Raw genomic sequence first — 16,967 nt, forward strand, 5'->3', positions numbered from 1 at the left:
TGCTTTTGACACTGTCGATCACAGCATACTTCTCGATACCCTGTCCTCACTTGGATTCCAGGGCTCTGTCCTTTCCTGGTTCTCTTCCTACCTCTCCCTCCGCACCTTTAGTGTTCACTCTGGTGGATCCTCTTCTACTTCTATCCCTCTGCCTGTCGGCGTACCTCAGGGTTCTGTTCTTGGTCCCCTCCTCTTTTCTATCTACACTTCTTCCCTTGGTTCATTAATCTCATCCCATGGCTTTTCCTACCATCTCTATGCTGATGACTCCCAAATCTACCTTTCTACCCCTGATATCTCACCTTGCATCCAAACCAAAGTTTCAGCGTGCTTGTCTGACATTGCTGTCTGGATGTCTCAACGCCACCTGAAATTAAATATGACCAAAACCGAGCTTCTCATTTCCCCCGTTTTCTATTTCTGTTGATGGCTCTCTCATTCTCCTGTCTCCTCAGCTCGAAACCTTGGGGTCATCTTTGACTCTTCTCTCTCCTTCTCTGCTCATATCCAGCAGATTGCCAAGACCTGTCGTTTCTTTCTTTACAACATCCGTAAAATCCGTCCCTTTCTTTCCGAGCACTCTACCAAAACCCTCATCCACACCCTTGTCACCTCTCGTTTAGACTACTGCAATCTGCTTTTTGCTGGCCTCCCACTTAGTCACCTCTCCCCTCTCCAGTCGGTTCAAACTCTGCTGCCCGTCTCATCTTCCGCCAGGGTCGCTTTACTCATACTACCCCTCTCCTCAAGACCCTTCACTGGCTCCCTATCCGTTTTCGCATCCTGTTCAAACTTCTTCTACTAACCTATAAATGTACTCACTCTGCTGCACCCCAGTATCTCTCCACACTCGTCCTTCCCTACACCCCTTCCCGTGCACTCCGCTCCATGGATAAATCCTTCTTATCTGTTCCCTTCTCCACTACTGCCAACTCCAGACTTCGCGCCTTCTGTCTTGCTGCACCCTACGCCTGGAATAAACTTCCTGAGCCCCTACGTCTTGCCCCATCCTTGGCCACCTTTAAATCTAGACTGAAAGCCCACCTCTTTAACATTGCTTTTGACTCGTAACCACTTGCCTCCTCCTACCCTCCTCTCTTCCTTCCCGTTCACATTAATTGATTTGATTTGCTTACTTTATTTATTTTTTGTCTATTAGATTGTAAGCTCTTTGAGCAGGGACTGTCTTTCTTCTATGTTTGTGCAGCGCTGCGTATGCCTTGTAGCGCTATAGAAATGCTAAATAGTAGTAATAGTAGGAGTACAAAATCCAGTAGTAGAGGATTGCTGCTATGTTTAGGATATCCAGACATATCTGTTGTAATTTGTATATTGTAGTTAACCCCAAAATCAGATTGGTTAGCAGCCCTTGAAGACTGGATTTAGACACCCTGTTTTAACCACTAGATCACCATCCATCCCTAAAAATATCTGGGGAGAACGGTGTGTAAGAAAAGCAAAGTTACCTACCTATAGCAGGTGTTCTCCAAGGACAGCAGGCATATACTCTCACAGAGCCCAGCGCAGACATTGCCACAGTGCACTGTCACTTTAAAACTTTGAGGCAGTGCCCCCCCACTGTGCATATGTGAGTGCCTTCCCGCCCAATGCTCACGCACGGGACCAGCAGTACAATATTGAAGCCAAGAAGACAACTCCTAAGGGAGGTTAGGAGGGATGTGAGAATATATGCCTGCTGCCCTTGGAGAACACCTGCTACAGGTAAGTAACTTTGCTTTCTCCCAAGACAAGCAGTCATGATACTTTCACATGTGGGACTCACTAGCTGTCAGGCTCACAATATAATAATGAACCTGGCAACTAAGTAGAAGTGAGCCAGGTGGGAAAATGGGCCAGAGGGTGGAATTGACTTTTAAGTATTTATTTATTTATTTGGATTTTGCTCACACCATTTTCAGTAGTAGCTCAAGGTGAGTTACATTCAGGTACACCGGGTATTTCTCTGTCCCTGGAGGGCCCTGTTTACTAAGGCACGTTAGTGTTTTCAACACGCGTACAATCAGCATGTGTGCTGACCGTGTAGGCGCCTATAGGGATATTGTAAGCACGTACACAGTTAAAGCACATACACGATTAAGGTACGTTAAAGACCAACACCGCCCAGTAAACAGGACTCTAAGTTTGTACCTGAGGCAACTGAGAGTTAAGTGACTTGCCCATGAAAAACTATCGGTTAAATACAGATAACCAAATATCCGTTAAATAGCCAGGTCTTCAAATTACACCGAAATATCGTATAATTCTTAATATTACGAATAGAAGATGGAAGAAGATTCAAGAGCTCATTTACCTACTACATGCAAATCTCTCTCGTGAATATTCATTGTGGATATCCTGAAAACCTGACTGGCTGGGTACAGTCAAGACCAGGTTTGGGAACCACTGACATAGGCACCCCAATCACACGCATGTTGTCATGGTGGCATTTGCCATGTATTGTGCGCTCCAAAATTCCACCCAAGCGCTATTCTGCAATACCTACTTAACTTACATAGCACATATTTGCAAAGGGGGGAGGGGGTACACAGGTGCGGAGCACGGCTGGGGCTCCCACTCGCCTGCATAACTTACTGAATACCGTGTTACTCACATTTCTGCAATACTTAGGCACTAACAGTTTTATGGCACTCATGCCGGTTACGCACATATACACTGGTTCCATTAATATAAGCAGTAGAAGGCAAAGGGATTCAATATACTGCCTTTCTGTGGTTATAAATAGAGCAGTTTACATATAGTATACAGGCATTTATTTTGTACCTGGGGCAAAGGGGGGAGGTTAAGTGGTTTGCTCAGAGTCACAAGGAGCTGCAGTGGGAATCAAACCTGGTTCCCCTGGTTCTCAGGCCACTGCACTAACCATTAGGTTACTCTCCCTAAAATTTAGGTATTTGTGTTCTTAACAGGCACTTTGTTATAAAATTGCCTTTCACATAGGCTTTTGTTTAATTATATTATGTACACTTGTTGCTAAATAAATAAATAAATAAATAAATAAATAAATACATACTGAAGCCGCCATGGCTCTTACATTGTGAGCAGTGACACGGCCATGAAGGGTCAGTCCAGCCTGAGCATATGTGTAGGAGAAACAGCCAGCCAAATAGAGACAGTACATTTGGTGATGGGAATCCTCAACCTGTTAGGGTCGAAGGACACAAAAAGCTGGGAAGACTTCCTATGAGATTTTGTATGCTCCAGATAATATGCTAGAGCATGCCTGCAATCTAAGGTATGCAGTGCTGCTTCTCCAAGATGAGAGTGTGGTTTAAAGAAAAGACAGGAAGTACAATGTATTGATTGAGGTGGAACTCCAATACCACTTTAGGAAGAAATATTGGGTGGGTTCGGAGTACAACCTGTTGTGGTAGAACTGGTGTAAGGTGGGTCTACCACAAGGGCTTGAATTTCACTTACTCTTCCGGCAGAAGTAAGTGCTATTAAGAACAATACCTTATAGGTGAGGAACTTGAGGGAACAGGAATGGAGTGGTTCAAATGGAGGTTTTATGATGAGGATGACACTGAAATCCCATGCTACTGGAGGTAAGTTCGTACTACTTATCATTTCTATAGCGCTACTAGACGTACGCAGCGCTGTACACTTGACTAAACCTATCAAGGGATGACAGAAACTGGTTATTATCAACCCTGGAATAAAACACCCTAACGGCACTCAAAAGTACTCTTTAGAGTAATTTTGAGGGCCAAATCTGAAATATGGAGAAGGTACTCCATAAGGGTATGAAGAGAACACCTAGCAGGGTCCAGTGCAGTGACTGCACACCAGAAAACCTTCTCCAATTGAAATGATCGCATTTTTGTGTAGGTTTCCTAGAGGCTAGGAGTATCCTAGAGACTGTCTGGAAACTTTAAGGAATGTAAGTCTTTGTCGTCAAGAACCAAACCGTCAGGGCCAGAGAGGGTCTGGATGGAGGATGTATAAATATAGTAAGAGGTAAACGGTATTTGCTTGTATGCGTAGATGCTTTCTCGAAGTGGATAGAAGCTTTTCCCTGCACTCAAGAAACTTCCCAGGTTATGGCTCAATCTCTCTGTAATGAAATTATTCCTCGATTTGGTATTCCATGTCGAATAACTTCTGATAATGGTTCACATTTTGTTAATGACTTTCTTCAATCCTTCCTGCCTGCCCTTGGTATTTCTCATAGAACTGTTTGTGTTTACAAACCTACCAGCAATGGTTTAGTTGAAAGATAGAATGGTTTGCAGAAAACAAAATTGCAACAGCTTATGGCAAATGGGTTTAAGAATTGGCTCGATGCTCTTCCACTGGCTCTTATGTCTCTCAGAGCTGCACCATCTGCCTCACTGAAGCTGACTTTCAACTGTGCACTGGTCGCAACATGCGCCTAGTTGCAGGCAATCCATCAAGTAATTTACCTGATCATTACTCAGTTTATTGGGATGTATTACAATCTATCATTACTTATCTGTCCTCAATCCCACAGGCTCTTTTGGACAGAAGAGGGGACGGTAATGATACTAGACCCTCAGTTGGAAACACCAAGGCTCTTAAAGTGGGAGCCATGGTGCACGGCAAATTTTATACTCACAAGACGTGGAAAGATCCCATATACGTGGGACCCTTCAAGGTTGAAGCCCTTTCCGCTACTGCCGCCAAACTACAGGACACACGTCCTGGGTCCACCTGAAAGATATACGTGTCTACCAAGCTCCAGAATCAGATCTTTTTGATGCTACCAGCTCAGCCATCGCAGAACCATCCACCTCCCTCACCAGACCAACAGACTCCACCTTTGCTGCTCCTTCGCCCACCGACACAATACCACATCATCATGAATGTCCAGAATCTCCACCTATACTGAGTCGTCAGGTGCCGCTACTTCCACCACCAGCTGCTATTGCGCTTCAAGAATTGATGCCTCTGCCTTCCAGTTTCCACTTCTCCCTACTGAATTACGTGCCCGAATGGAGAATATCCAGGTTTTAATTGGACAACTGGTTGATCTCAAATCTCCAGATTTCTTTGCCCTTCAGAACCTACACCTTGAAGTTTCCAACCTACTTAGCAGCTTGCATCATTTCTTTCCCTCACAAGACTATTTAAATACAACAAATTCCAGTCACTAATGACATTGCCTTGCAAGAGGTCGTCAGCATTGCACCGCCATCTGCGGTTCGTGAACCTACTGTTGCTGACCTTTCAGCGCTTGGTACAAGACGACTCCATCATCTTTTGTTTTCCAACTGCTCGTTTGAATATCATTGGACTTGTATGCTTTACTGTTTTGTGTGTGGGTATTGCATTTTTAATAACTGCACTGTTAGGTGTGGCTCCTGTTAAGTCAGACACCTCGTTGAAGGGTAATTGTATTAATATCGTTTTCACTGACAACTTTATCTTGTCAGCTGAAAACTCTACTGCCATATGGAATTTAGCAGTTTTTCTAACTGTTGAAATTCCTACAGGGTCTTACATTATCCCTTTTGACAACTTCACTAGGTCTATTTCCCCTACCACAGGCATCCCCACATTGCCAGATGGAACTTCCGAATTGGAAACATTTTCCACAGATAATTCCATATTACCTGTTGAAAATTCCACGCTCAGCTCTCTCCCCACTAACAATTACACTGTACTTCGTCCTAACTCTCCTTCTCCTGATAGTAACACAGCAACTACTACCTTTTCTACTGAGAACCCTACCCTATCTGAACTTTCCTCTACTTCTCCTGAGCCTTCTGCTTTGGCTGATATTTCTCTGCTTTCCATTATAAGCTCTACCATAACCAATACGGTATTTGAACTCCCCACTCCAGCTGTACTCACCCTAGGTATCTCTCCTGACAATTCCACTCTGGCTAATTCTGCCCTCCCCTAATGCTAATGGTTCACCCAGTGCGGCCCATTCCCGAATTGACTGTTTGGAAAATTGTGGCTAACATTCTTTCCATCCTTTGCTTTACATTCTCTATAATCTTTGCCCTTAAATTGGTTTCTATACTTTCACCAAAGGATACAATATTATCTAAGTCATTTAACCTAGCAAGCCTCGCATCCCTTTCATGGGTCTGCTCAGCCCTGAGCTAGACATTTTGTTTTCCTGTGTCAACCATTACTTGATGCTGTAGAAAGTTCTGTAGCTATTTAGTAGAACACATGGGGTTGCTGAATGGAAGAAAAAATGCTAACCAATATAGTTGCAAAGAATATATATATTTTAATCAGCTTATGGTAGAGAAATTTTAAGAGTATAGCAACCATATATATCTTTTTTATTATGCATTATCATATGTAATCATGCTTGTAGATTTGTAGTAATAGCTTTAATGTAATAGATTTAAATGGATGAACACATTTGTGTAACTAACCACAGATTTGAAAAAGTTTCAAGAGGGGTTACATCTTAGAAACAGGCCATAGGTTGTGTAAAGGGAACACTGTATTTCCCACTATTATGCATATGTTAGTACCTATGCATATAACCTGGTTTTTCATGCAATCTGCACAGTACAGGTACAGTGAAGTTCTCAGAGGTCAATACCCTCCTACACATTATGGTCCGACACCTTCTGGAATAGACGGTAGTAACTTAGATGTTCTTCTTTGTGCTGCCCCCTCGGTGGGAACAGCAAGTGGGGAGCTGTATAAATATAGTACAAGCCTGAGGCCTACTACCCAGCCTGGGACCTGCTGGAAGAGCTTTGCCCAACCTAAGGGCTGCTGGGTAAAACAGGTCACGGGAAGAATTGGTTTTAAAAGTACATTTTCTAAGCTGACTTTAGTTTGATAGTGTGGAGTGATGAAAATAGATTTTTGACCGCAGAGATAGCTGGGAGGGACCTTGTAACAGGTGCATGAAAAAAGGAGAAGTGAAAGAACATTGTGGTTAGAAGAAGACTGGTCACCTGCCGGAAAAAGGTAGGGGCTTGTTCCAAGGATAAAATTATCAAAATCTGTGGTTAAGCATCATTCGGCCACCTGGGCTACTTACGTAGGAATAGTTTTTTTTAGAGCTCCATAGAACCTAATGGAAGAAAAGGATATAAATATGGTTGACATTTGGCATGTAAGTAATCTTAGAGACTAGAGGCTGTCCTGTGTCATCTCTGTGAAAGACCTTTCCTTAAGAATACATTGTTCTATGTAACCTGACTTGGGTGAGTAATAAACTTTAACCTTGAATCTGTCTCTAATCTTTCTTATTCCTTACTTATGGGGAATTTGTTAATCTGATATGGACAGTAAAGAGATCAAACAGAATAAAATGTCAAACCTTTTGGGTCTCACTGGGGAAATGTTTATCCCTAGACAGACCCCTGACAGAATTGTCTGGTCCATGATTGGTCCATGGTTATTCAGTTTAGATTGTAAGGTAGTGGGTCCAATGATTGGAGTCAGATGTGGTTGTTAACAGCCTTCCCCACATAAGCTGAGATTTAGGGGACATAGGAAAAACCCAGGTTTATTTCAAGGAGGGTCTCCCTATTCTGTATTATTTGGGTTGGAAAAAGATCTAACCTCAATGTTTCCTTGCATGATAACCTAGGAGAAGAGGGAACCAAATTTGTCATGGCCAGTAGGGAGCAATTAGAATCATGTCCCCTTGGTCTTGACATGGTTCGAGAAGAGTTTTCTCAATCAGAGGCAGTGAGAAAGGCATGTAAAAGATGAAGCAGGAAGGCATCTGGGGCTACTCAGTTGGGAGCATAGATTTTGGAACAAAAGTGGGGCAGCTTCTTGTTCTGGGGAGAAGTGAAAAGGTCAATCGTTGGGGTCCCCCATTGCTGGAATATTTGACGAGTTACAGGCATGCTGAGGGACCATTCGTGAGGTTGAAGGATCCTGCTCAATTTGTCTGCAAAGGCATTCTGTTTGACAGCTAGATAAACAGGTTTTAGAGAGATGTTTCGAGAAGCTGCCTAAGCCCATATGTGGATTGCCTGCTCACAGAGGTGGTTAGAACCAGTTCCGCCTTGTTTGGTCAAGTAATACATCGCAACTTGGTTGTAGGTGCGAATTAGTATTATCTGATTGAGGATGCAGTCTTGGAAAATTTACTGATATGATGTAATTTCTTCCATAGGGACCAAGAATTCTGTGTGTGTGGAGACCATCGAGGTGAGCATCCCAACCCACAATGGAAGCATCTATGGTGAGGACTCTGTGATGCAGGAGGGGCTGAAATGGAAGTTCCTGGGTGAGATTTCGGGAAACCATCCACCACTGTAGAGAGTGGTGTAACTGTGGAGTAATTCAAATACAGACTGAGAGCAGTCCCGTGGCTTGGGACCACTGAAAAGAGAGGGTTCACAGAGGAATTAGGAAGTGGAGACAAGCCAATGGACTGTTGAAGCCATGTGGGCGAGGAGGTGGAGCATCTAATGATCAGATATCTGGGTGGATCTGGAAACCTGAGAGGAGAGATGCATTAAGATGTTTTCTCTCAGTTGAAGGAGGAAGGCTCGACCCTGATTAGTGTCCAGGAGAGCCACAATGAACTGTAAAGTCTGAACTGGTTGAAGAATACTATTACTACTAATCATTTCTATAGTGCTACTAGATGTATGCAGCGCTGCACACAGTACCTGGAGCAATGGAGGGTTAAGTGACTTGCCCAAGGTCACAACCAGGAAGCCAGGATCAAAGCCTGCTGCACTAACCATTAGGCCACTCCTCCACTCACAAAACTGAGAAGTTCTAGGAACTGTATAACGGATTGAATTGAGAGGTCTGTGTCGACTACCGGGAGGCTGCCTTGATAAACCAGGTAAGAGAAGACGTGTATGCTCCACTTGCTGAGCATTGCATCTACCACCATGAAGCATTTCTGTAAAGACTCGCAGGGCAGAAGCCAAGCCTAAAGCAAGACTTTGTAGTGATAATGCAGAGTCTCACAGAGGAAGTGTAAGAATTTTCTATGTACAAGGAGAACAGGTATGTGAGTATTAGCCTTATTTTCGAAAGTGATGGGCGCCCATATTTCGACCCAAATCGGGAGATGGGCGCCCATCTCGCAGAGGCGCCCAAATCGGTATAATTGATTTTGGGCATCTTCAACTGCAATCTGTCATGGAAACGGGCAAAGTTGACGGGGCGTGTTGGAGGCGTGGTGAAGGCGGGACTGGGGCGTTTATCGGCCGAGAAGAGATGGGCGCCTTCGGCCGATAATCGAAAAAAGAAAGGCGTTTTTAGCGCGAATGTGTGTCATTTTTTTGGACCCTTTTTTTCATGAACAAGTCCCAAAAAAGTGCCCTAAATGACCAGATGACCACCGGAGGGAATCGGGGATCACCACCCCTGACTCCCCCAGTGGTCACTAACCCCCTCCCACCATAAAAAAAACAACTTTAACAACTTTTTTTTCCAGCCTGTATGCCAGCCTCAAATGCCATACCCAGCTCCATCACAGCAGTATGCAGGTCCCTGGAGCAGTTGTTAGTGGGTGTAGTGGACTTCACCCAGGTGGACCCAGGCCCATCCCCCCCTACCTGTTACACTTGTGGTGGTAAATGGGAGCCCTCCAAACTGCCCCCAAAACCCACTGTACCCACATGTAGGTGCCCCCCCTTCAGCCATAAGGGCTATGGTAATGGTGTAGAGTTGTGGGCAGTGGGCTTTGGGGGGGGGATTTGAGGGGCTCAGCACCCAAGGGATGGGAGCTATGGACTTGGGAGGTATTTAACTTTTTTTTTAATTGTTACAAGTGCCCCCTAGGGTGCCCGGTTGGTGTCCTGGCATGTGAAGGGGACCAGTGCACTACGAATCCTGGCCCTTCCCACGACCCAATGCCTTGGATTTGTTCGTTTTTGAGCTGGGCGCCTTCGGTTTCCATTATCGCTGAAAAACAAAACCGCCCAGCTCAAATCCGCACAACTCCAATGCATTTGCCGGGCACAAACCGTATAATCGAAAAAAAAGATGGGCGCCTATTTTTTTTCAAAAATACGGTCTGTCCCGCCCCTTTACGTACCCGTTCTCGGACATAGACGCCCATAGAGATGGGTGTTCGCATTCGATTATGCCTCTCCACATGACTTAAAACCCTCAACCCCTCTCCGGTGGAGGAACTGGTCCTATTGCGTTCTGCTGGAGGAGGGCAGAGAGCTCTTCTCGAAGTAGTATCATCTGGCGGGAGATGAAACGAGACTCTCTTGGTGGATGGTCAGGAGGTCTTTTTTTCCAACACAGAACATAACTGTGCTGCATGATTCATAGTACCCAACAGCTGGAGGTTATGAGCGGCCACCTCTGTTGAAAGAAGACAGGTTTAACTCCTACCAGTAGGTTGCTTGGCATGGACAACTGCACAGTGGCAATGCTCTCTAGGTAAGAGTCAAAAACTGGGCTATCAAATTAATTGAGAATAGTAGCAGGCAAATCAGAAGGACACCACCACAAAATGTTGAAAAATGCAGAGTGTAACTGGCCACAGATGGAATCACAAGATGGAGTCAGAAGAAGCAATGTTTATTCAAAGACCCATTGCTATTTCTGACTCTGCCTTGTGATTCCATCTGTGACCAGTTACACTTTTTGCATTTTTAGATTGAGAAGTGGTTCCTGCTGCTGATGCCATGGATGTGAGCATTGGGGTGTAGACGTATAGCAATCAGAGCATCGGAATCCTCCTGCAAGAAGAGGCGGTAGCAGTCTGTGGCCTGGATAGTTTTAAATAGTATCTGTATGTTTTTTTAATTAGGTCAGCCACTTCTTCAACTTTGTCACTGATCAAGTTGTCTCCATGAAAAGGAACATCTGCTAGATGTTCCTGGACAGCAGATTTGAGGTCAGAAACGCTGAGCCAGGAAAGACATCACTGTTTCATCTATCTTCTCAACCACTATGTTATCCAAGTCTGTCTCTCCTCTGGATACCCTCAATCCTCCCATTCCCCATTCTGTAAGGGGTACCAAACCCCAGCCTTGGCTGACCTCTAGAATCCACTATCTATGTTCCTGTGGCCAATCTGCTGAACACCTGTGGCTGAAATCCCATGCTGACTTCATACATTTCAGATTCTCATCCCCTTCCAGTCCGCTCTTTCACTTGCCAAATAAGACTACTACTTCCACTTAAACTCTCTTGGCTCAAATCCTTGATGTTTCTTTGCCACACTGAACTCTCTCCTTAAAGTGCCTTCACCTCCAACCCCTCCTTCACTTTCTCCCCAGACTATTGCTGAGTACTTTCATGATAATGTTCGCAAGATTAACCTTGAGTTCTCAACCAAGTCACCTCCACCTCCCTTCCCCCAGTCCAATCTGTCAACTCTCCTTCAACCCCTGCTTCCTTTTCTGAAATCACTAAAGAGGAAACTGCACATTTTCTTTCCTCCTCCAAAATGACTGCCTATGCCTCTGATTCTATCCCCACCCATCTTCTCCGCACTCTCTCTCCTACTGTCATCGCCTCAATCTTTCATTTTCCACTGCAACTGCTCCTGATGCCTTCAAACAAGCTGTAGTTACTATCACCTCTCCTCCCTTTCCTATCCAAGATACTTGAACATGCTGTTCACTGATTGTCTTGACTTTCTTTCATCTCAAGCCATTCTTGATCCACTTCAATTTGGATTTCTATCTCTACATTCAACTGAAACAGCCCTTGCTAAAGACTACAATGACCTGTTCCTGGCCAGATCCAAAGGTCTCTGTTCTATCCTCCTCGATCTATCTGATGCTTTCGACACTGCTGATCATCACCTACTCTGTGAAACGCTGTCCTCACTTTGATTTCAGGGCTCTGTTCTTTCTTTTTTTTTTCTTCTCTCTCTCATCACACATTTAGTGTATGCTCTGGTAGATCCTCCTCTACTTCTATCCCACTAGTTGGTGTACCTCAGGGCTCTGTTTTGAGACCTCTTCTTTTCTACATCTATACTTCTTCCTTTGGTGCTCTGAACTCCTCCCATAGTTTTCAGTATCACCTTTAAGCTAATGACTCCCAGATCTACCTGTCCACACAAGAAATTTCATCAGGAATCCAGGCCCAAGTCTCAGCATGCCTGTCTGACACTGCATCCTGAATGTCTCACCGCCATCTGAAGGGGTTGGGTCCAACGATGGACTGTCCAGATGGGCCTGCACAGCAGGAGGCCTCAAGACAGGCAGAGACCCATTCAACACCTCACTGTTCCCAATGTCTAAGGGTCCAGAAGCAGCCATACATACTGATGCTCCCAATACCGGTCCGATGCTAGACGTCAATGCCGACTCCTCCGACCTTGATGCCGATGTCGAGGAAACGGACTTGGTTTCAAAATCCTCTCTCATTGAGCGTCTCAGGAAACCTGAAGGGGTGTGGTTGGACCCAAGACACTGCAGGCACCAAGAATTGGTGCCCTTTCCTGAGACAGTCCCATTGCACCAAGTACAGTACTTGGAGCCACTGGGAATCTTTGTGGACATGGACGGAAAAACTTCATAGACGAACTTAAACGACTCGATGGTGCTTGAAAAGGCACATAGAAAAAGAAAGACCCAACCGAAGTCAGGGCCTAAAAACGGCCCAATGATGATGGAAATCCGGGCAAAATAAAACTAGGAAAAATAAAGGATGGGTTTTGTAAGGCCCAAGAAAAAGAGCCACAAGAGAAGGAGAAAAAAATACCAAAAGGCACTAACAGCTCTTAAAAACACCGAGTGAGTGAGGAGAGGATAAAAACCCCACACCTTCTCCTCACGCGGCAAAAACAGAACGGAGGAGACCGCGTTCATGCGACAGGTGGAAGGCACTCACGCTCCACAAAGATCTCTTTTAACTATGGCAAAATCCAGACCGGGAAACGCGGATCGGCATCACCCACTTGTGAGAATATAGAAGCCTGCTTGTCCTCAGAGAATGTCTTTTCTTGATCCCTTGCATAATGAAAGACAAGGATTAAATAGTAACTGTTTTATCAGTTGCTATGCCTTTGTATTTTTATGCAATGTATTACGATAATATACCTGTATGTTTATAACATATTCTTATGCTGTATGGCTCCTATTTTACAGAAGGCTGGCTGACAAAAAAATAAAATCTATAGTGTTATATAATGTAAGATAAAATTTGGCCAAGGGTTTTTTGTTTTGTTTTATGTTTTGGTTTTTGACTGTGAGAATGTCTAGTAATCTCTAATCACCATATCTAGGAATGTCAAATGTATTAAATATTTGTACATTTTCTAAAACTATATAGAAAATTACAGCAATACAGATGGGTAGTTGCTCACCTCATGTGGTTCAATGATGTGTAGGACAGGGGGGTTAGGCTTTGACTCATCAGGATGGCGCACCCTTAGGCGTTCTGTTGCCATAGCAAGTTCATCAATAGCAGACACATGGTCCCGCAGTACCATCCAGTACTCATGAAGCAACTGAAAGAGGAACACCAAAGTTGGGAGAAAGGAGAGGAATGGAGAGAGACAAAAAACCCCACCAGCTCAGTACACATTTTTAAGGACATTATGCCTCACTTGAACTCCTGTTTATAATTTGAAAAACATATGTCCAGAAGTTTATAAGTGTAACCAGCATAGATTTTATAGATAATGCAGAATAGATATTTGTTAAATAAATAAAATAAAATATCAAGAAATGTACAGGTACATGGATAACTATCCTGGCAACTTAGGATTGTTATTTTTGCTAGTTACGTGGGCATCTGCAATGAATATCAGCAGTACCCGGATAACTTCTAGATCCACCCTAACTCTCTCCCAAACTGCCCCAGCATTAACTGGAGTGCGCTGCAGTGGTCAGAGGAGAAATTCACTGGCACTCTCCAATTACTGGGCTGGAGTATCTCCTGTCCAGTTAAACAGTAATGAAAATTGACCCCTAAATCATACAAAAAAACCATATTGTGACAATGAAGTTTACTACTGATCTAAACTTTTTGGTGTGGAAACATTTAGTAGTCCCACTGTATAATACAAAGGCGTTCATCAAACCAACAAGAGAAATGCTCAGCCTGAAAGGCAGTTTTAAAGTTACATTTGCCTTCTGTGGAAGTACAGCTCTACAATTTGGCTATACATACTGCAAAAAGGAATTCAACAACTTTTTTTTTTTTTTTGTTTCTTTGACTCAGCAGTTTTATTCTTCTCTTTCGTACTTCCAGCTCAATCAGAAACAAGGCTGGGATCCAGTACAATGAGCTTCTTTTATAACTATACAGGGATTTCTCCCTTCCCTTTCACTGCAGTGCTGTTTTTGGCCAGGGGTCATGTACCTGGGCTCCTTCTCGAACCCAGTCATGGACTCTAAATTTTATTTATTTATTTGGATTTTGGTCGAACCTTTTTCAGTAGTAGCTCAAGGTGAGTTGCATTCAGGTACATTTGACCACAGGGTGTCACTACTGCACATTGTGTGTGACTGTCACCTGTTTTCACAGCATCTCTAGCCCTGGCTGACCTGAACTGGAAATCTAAGTCAGATCATTCCACACAGCATCGTGAAGCACTGCAATAGAGTCACGAGACTGCTCCACTAGCTAACTTTCAGATAGCAAAGTCATTTGGGAATAACCTGGTTATGTGACACTTTAAGCCTAGGTTATTTTCCTCAACCTGTGCATAGACCACAGCAACTGGGGACACAATCATGATCATCCAAGGAACCAAACTACTATTGGACCAAAGTTTACTAATACTATTAGTAATTCTACTAATTCATCACATATCATACGCACAGCTAACTACATTACATTGCCATACTGAAACAGACTGAAGGTCCATCAAGCCCAGTATCCATTTCCAACAGTGGCCAATCCAGGTCAAAAGTACCTGGCAAAATCCCAAAAAAGTAAAACAGATTTTATTATGCTTATCCTAGAAATAAGCAGTGGATTTTCCCAAGTCCATCTTAATAATGACTTACAGACTTTTCTTTTAGGAAACTATTCAAAGTTCTTATAAACCCTGCTAAGCTTACTGCTTTTACCACCTTCTTCAGCAATGAATTCCAGAGTTCTTTCAAAAGAAGTTTTATTGACAAAAGGCATGCATGATACAGCGATTTAATTGCAAAAGAGTAACAAGTACAGATAACTAAATTCCCAATGTTTCCTCCCCCCCCCCCCATTATTTTCTCTGGTTTGTTTTAAGATTACTACTTAATAGCTTCATTGCGTGCCCCCTAGTCCTTGTATTTTTGAAAGAGTGAAAGAGTAAACAAGTGATTCACGTCTACCTTTATCGTATCTCCTTTCTTCTCCATGCTGAAGAACCCTAGCTGCTTTAGCCTTTCCTCATAGGGAAGTCATCACATCACCTTTATCATTTTTGTACCTTTTCTAATTCCATTAATTTATTATTTCAAAATTTATAACCTGCTCAGTCCACAATGTTCTAGGCAGCTTATGATTACACATTCATACTATTAACAAAAAACAAAACAAAAATTAAATACAAACAGACTAAACAAACAATAGATGTCCATATATCTCCAAATTACATATCATGTCCATCATGCTATACAGCTCCAAAATTCATCCCATTATTCAGAGATTATCTCGATATCTTTTAATTATCAAATGCCTCATAAAATAACAAAGTTTTAAACCTCTTAAATTGCTCCAATGATGTAACTGATCTCAGGGCTGGTCTTAGGCCGAAGCGGCCGCCTAGGGCCTCGCGCGGCGCGCCTCAGTCAGCCTCCTTCGCTCCCGATTCCCGGCGCTCCGGCGGTATTTAAATTTACCTCCGCTGCAGGCAGCTTGGCAGCGTCAGTGAAAACGCTGTCTGACGTCCCACCAGCCTTCCCTTCGCTCGTTTGTTCCCTCTCAGTGTCCTGCCCCCAAGGAAATGACGTCAGAAGAAGGCGGGGCACTCAGGGAACGAACAAGCCAAGGGAAGGCTGGTAGGATGTCAGACAGCGCTTTCACTGACGCTGCCAAGCTGCCCGCAACAGAGGTAAATTTAAATACTTGAAGATTTGAAGAGAAGAGGGCGGGCAGGTGGACATGGGAGCGGGAGGGATGGGGAGAGGAAGAGAGTATTGATCGATGGACATGGATGGGAGGTCAGGGCCCAGGGAGAGGGATTAATTGCTGGACATGGAGGGGAGGGAGGAGAATTGCTGGATCTGGATAGATGGCGGAGGGAAGGGGAGAGAGGAGCATCGATGGACATGGATGGGATGGGAGGGCAGGGCCCAGGAAGAGAGGAAAATTGCTGGACATGGATGGGAGGGCAGGGCCCAGGGAGAGGAGGGGAGGGCAGGGGAGAGAGAATTGCTGGATATGGAATGGAGGGAAGGAAAGACAAAGGAAGGAGATGCACATGGATGGAGGGGAAGGGAGAGAGGAGAAATGCTGGACATGGATGTAGGGGAGGGGAGGAAAGTAGATGCACATGGATGGAGGGAAAATTGCTGAATTTAAGGGCTGGATCGGAACACTTTGAAGGCAGATGCTGAAACTGGAGAAAGGATAGGGACAGGGCTACAGATGGTAGACAGGACACAGGAGGATGGTGGACATGGTGAGAGAAAAAATATCAAATGGAAAGAAGACACGGCATAAAACAGAAGACACTTGGACCAAAGCGAATAGAAAAACTAAATGATCAGACAACAAATGTAGAAGAAAAAAGTATTTTATTCAGAATTTATTAATTGGAATATGTCAGCTTTTGGAAATGTGCATATGTGATATTTTGCATGTAAGTTTCAATTTTTCTAGTATTGCTGCATGCTGAGTCTAACTTCTTGAGGTAACTTTCCAGTTCAGTATTTTGCCTTCATATCTGTTGTGTCATGTGTTTTTCATGTGTGATCAAGGTGCAGTATCCTGCTAGCGTGTAGTATTTGCAGCCCTTTTTGTTTTTTTCACGAGGTAGTGTAATGGTGTTTTTGAGCCTGGTGTAATAACAGTTCTGCCTTTCCACGCATAAGGTTGTAGCTCGTCCTGTCCTTGGAATTAGTGCTGTTATGGTTTGGAGGTTGTAGCGCGTCCTGTCCTTGGAATTAGTG

The 16,967-nt window shown here is 43.9% G+C and overlaps 1 protein-coding gene across 1 annotated transcript in view; it reads right to left on the minus strand.

The window, feature by feature from the left end:
- The window catches only part of SHPRH (SNF2 histone linker PHD RING helicase), a 331,612-nt gene that overhangs the window by 70,649 nt on the left and 243,996 nt on the right, over positions 1-16,967 (minus strand). The window contains 1 exon segment of the mRNA XM_030194974.1: positions 13,223-13,366. Within this exon segment, the coding sequence (XP_030050834.1) occupies positions 13,223-13,366 (144 nt within the window).

Source organism: Microcaecilia unicolor, chromosome 3 (assembly GCF_901765095.1).
Source record: "Microcaecilia unicolor chromosome 3, aMicUni1.1, whole genome shotgun sequence".
Taxonomy (NCBI): Eukaryota; Metazoa; Chordata; class Amphibia; order Gymnophiona; family Siphonopidae; genus Microcaecilia; species Microcaecilia unicolor.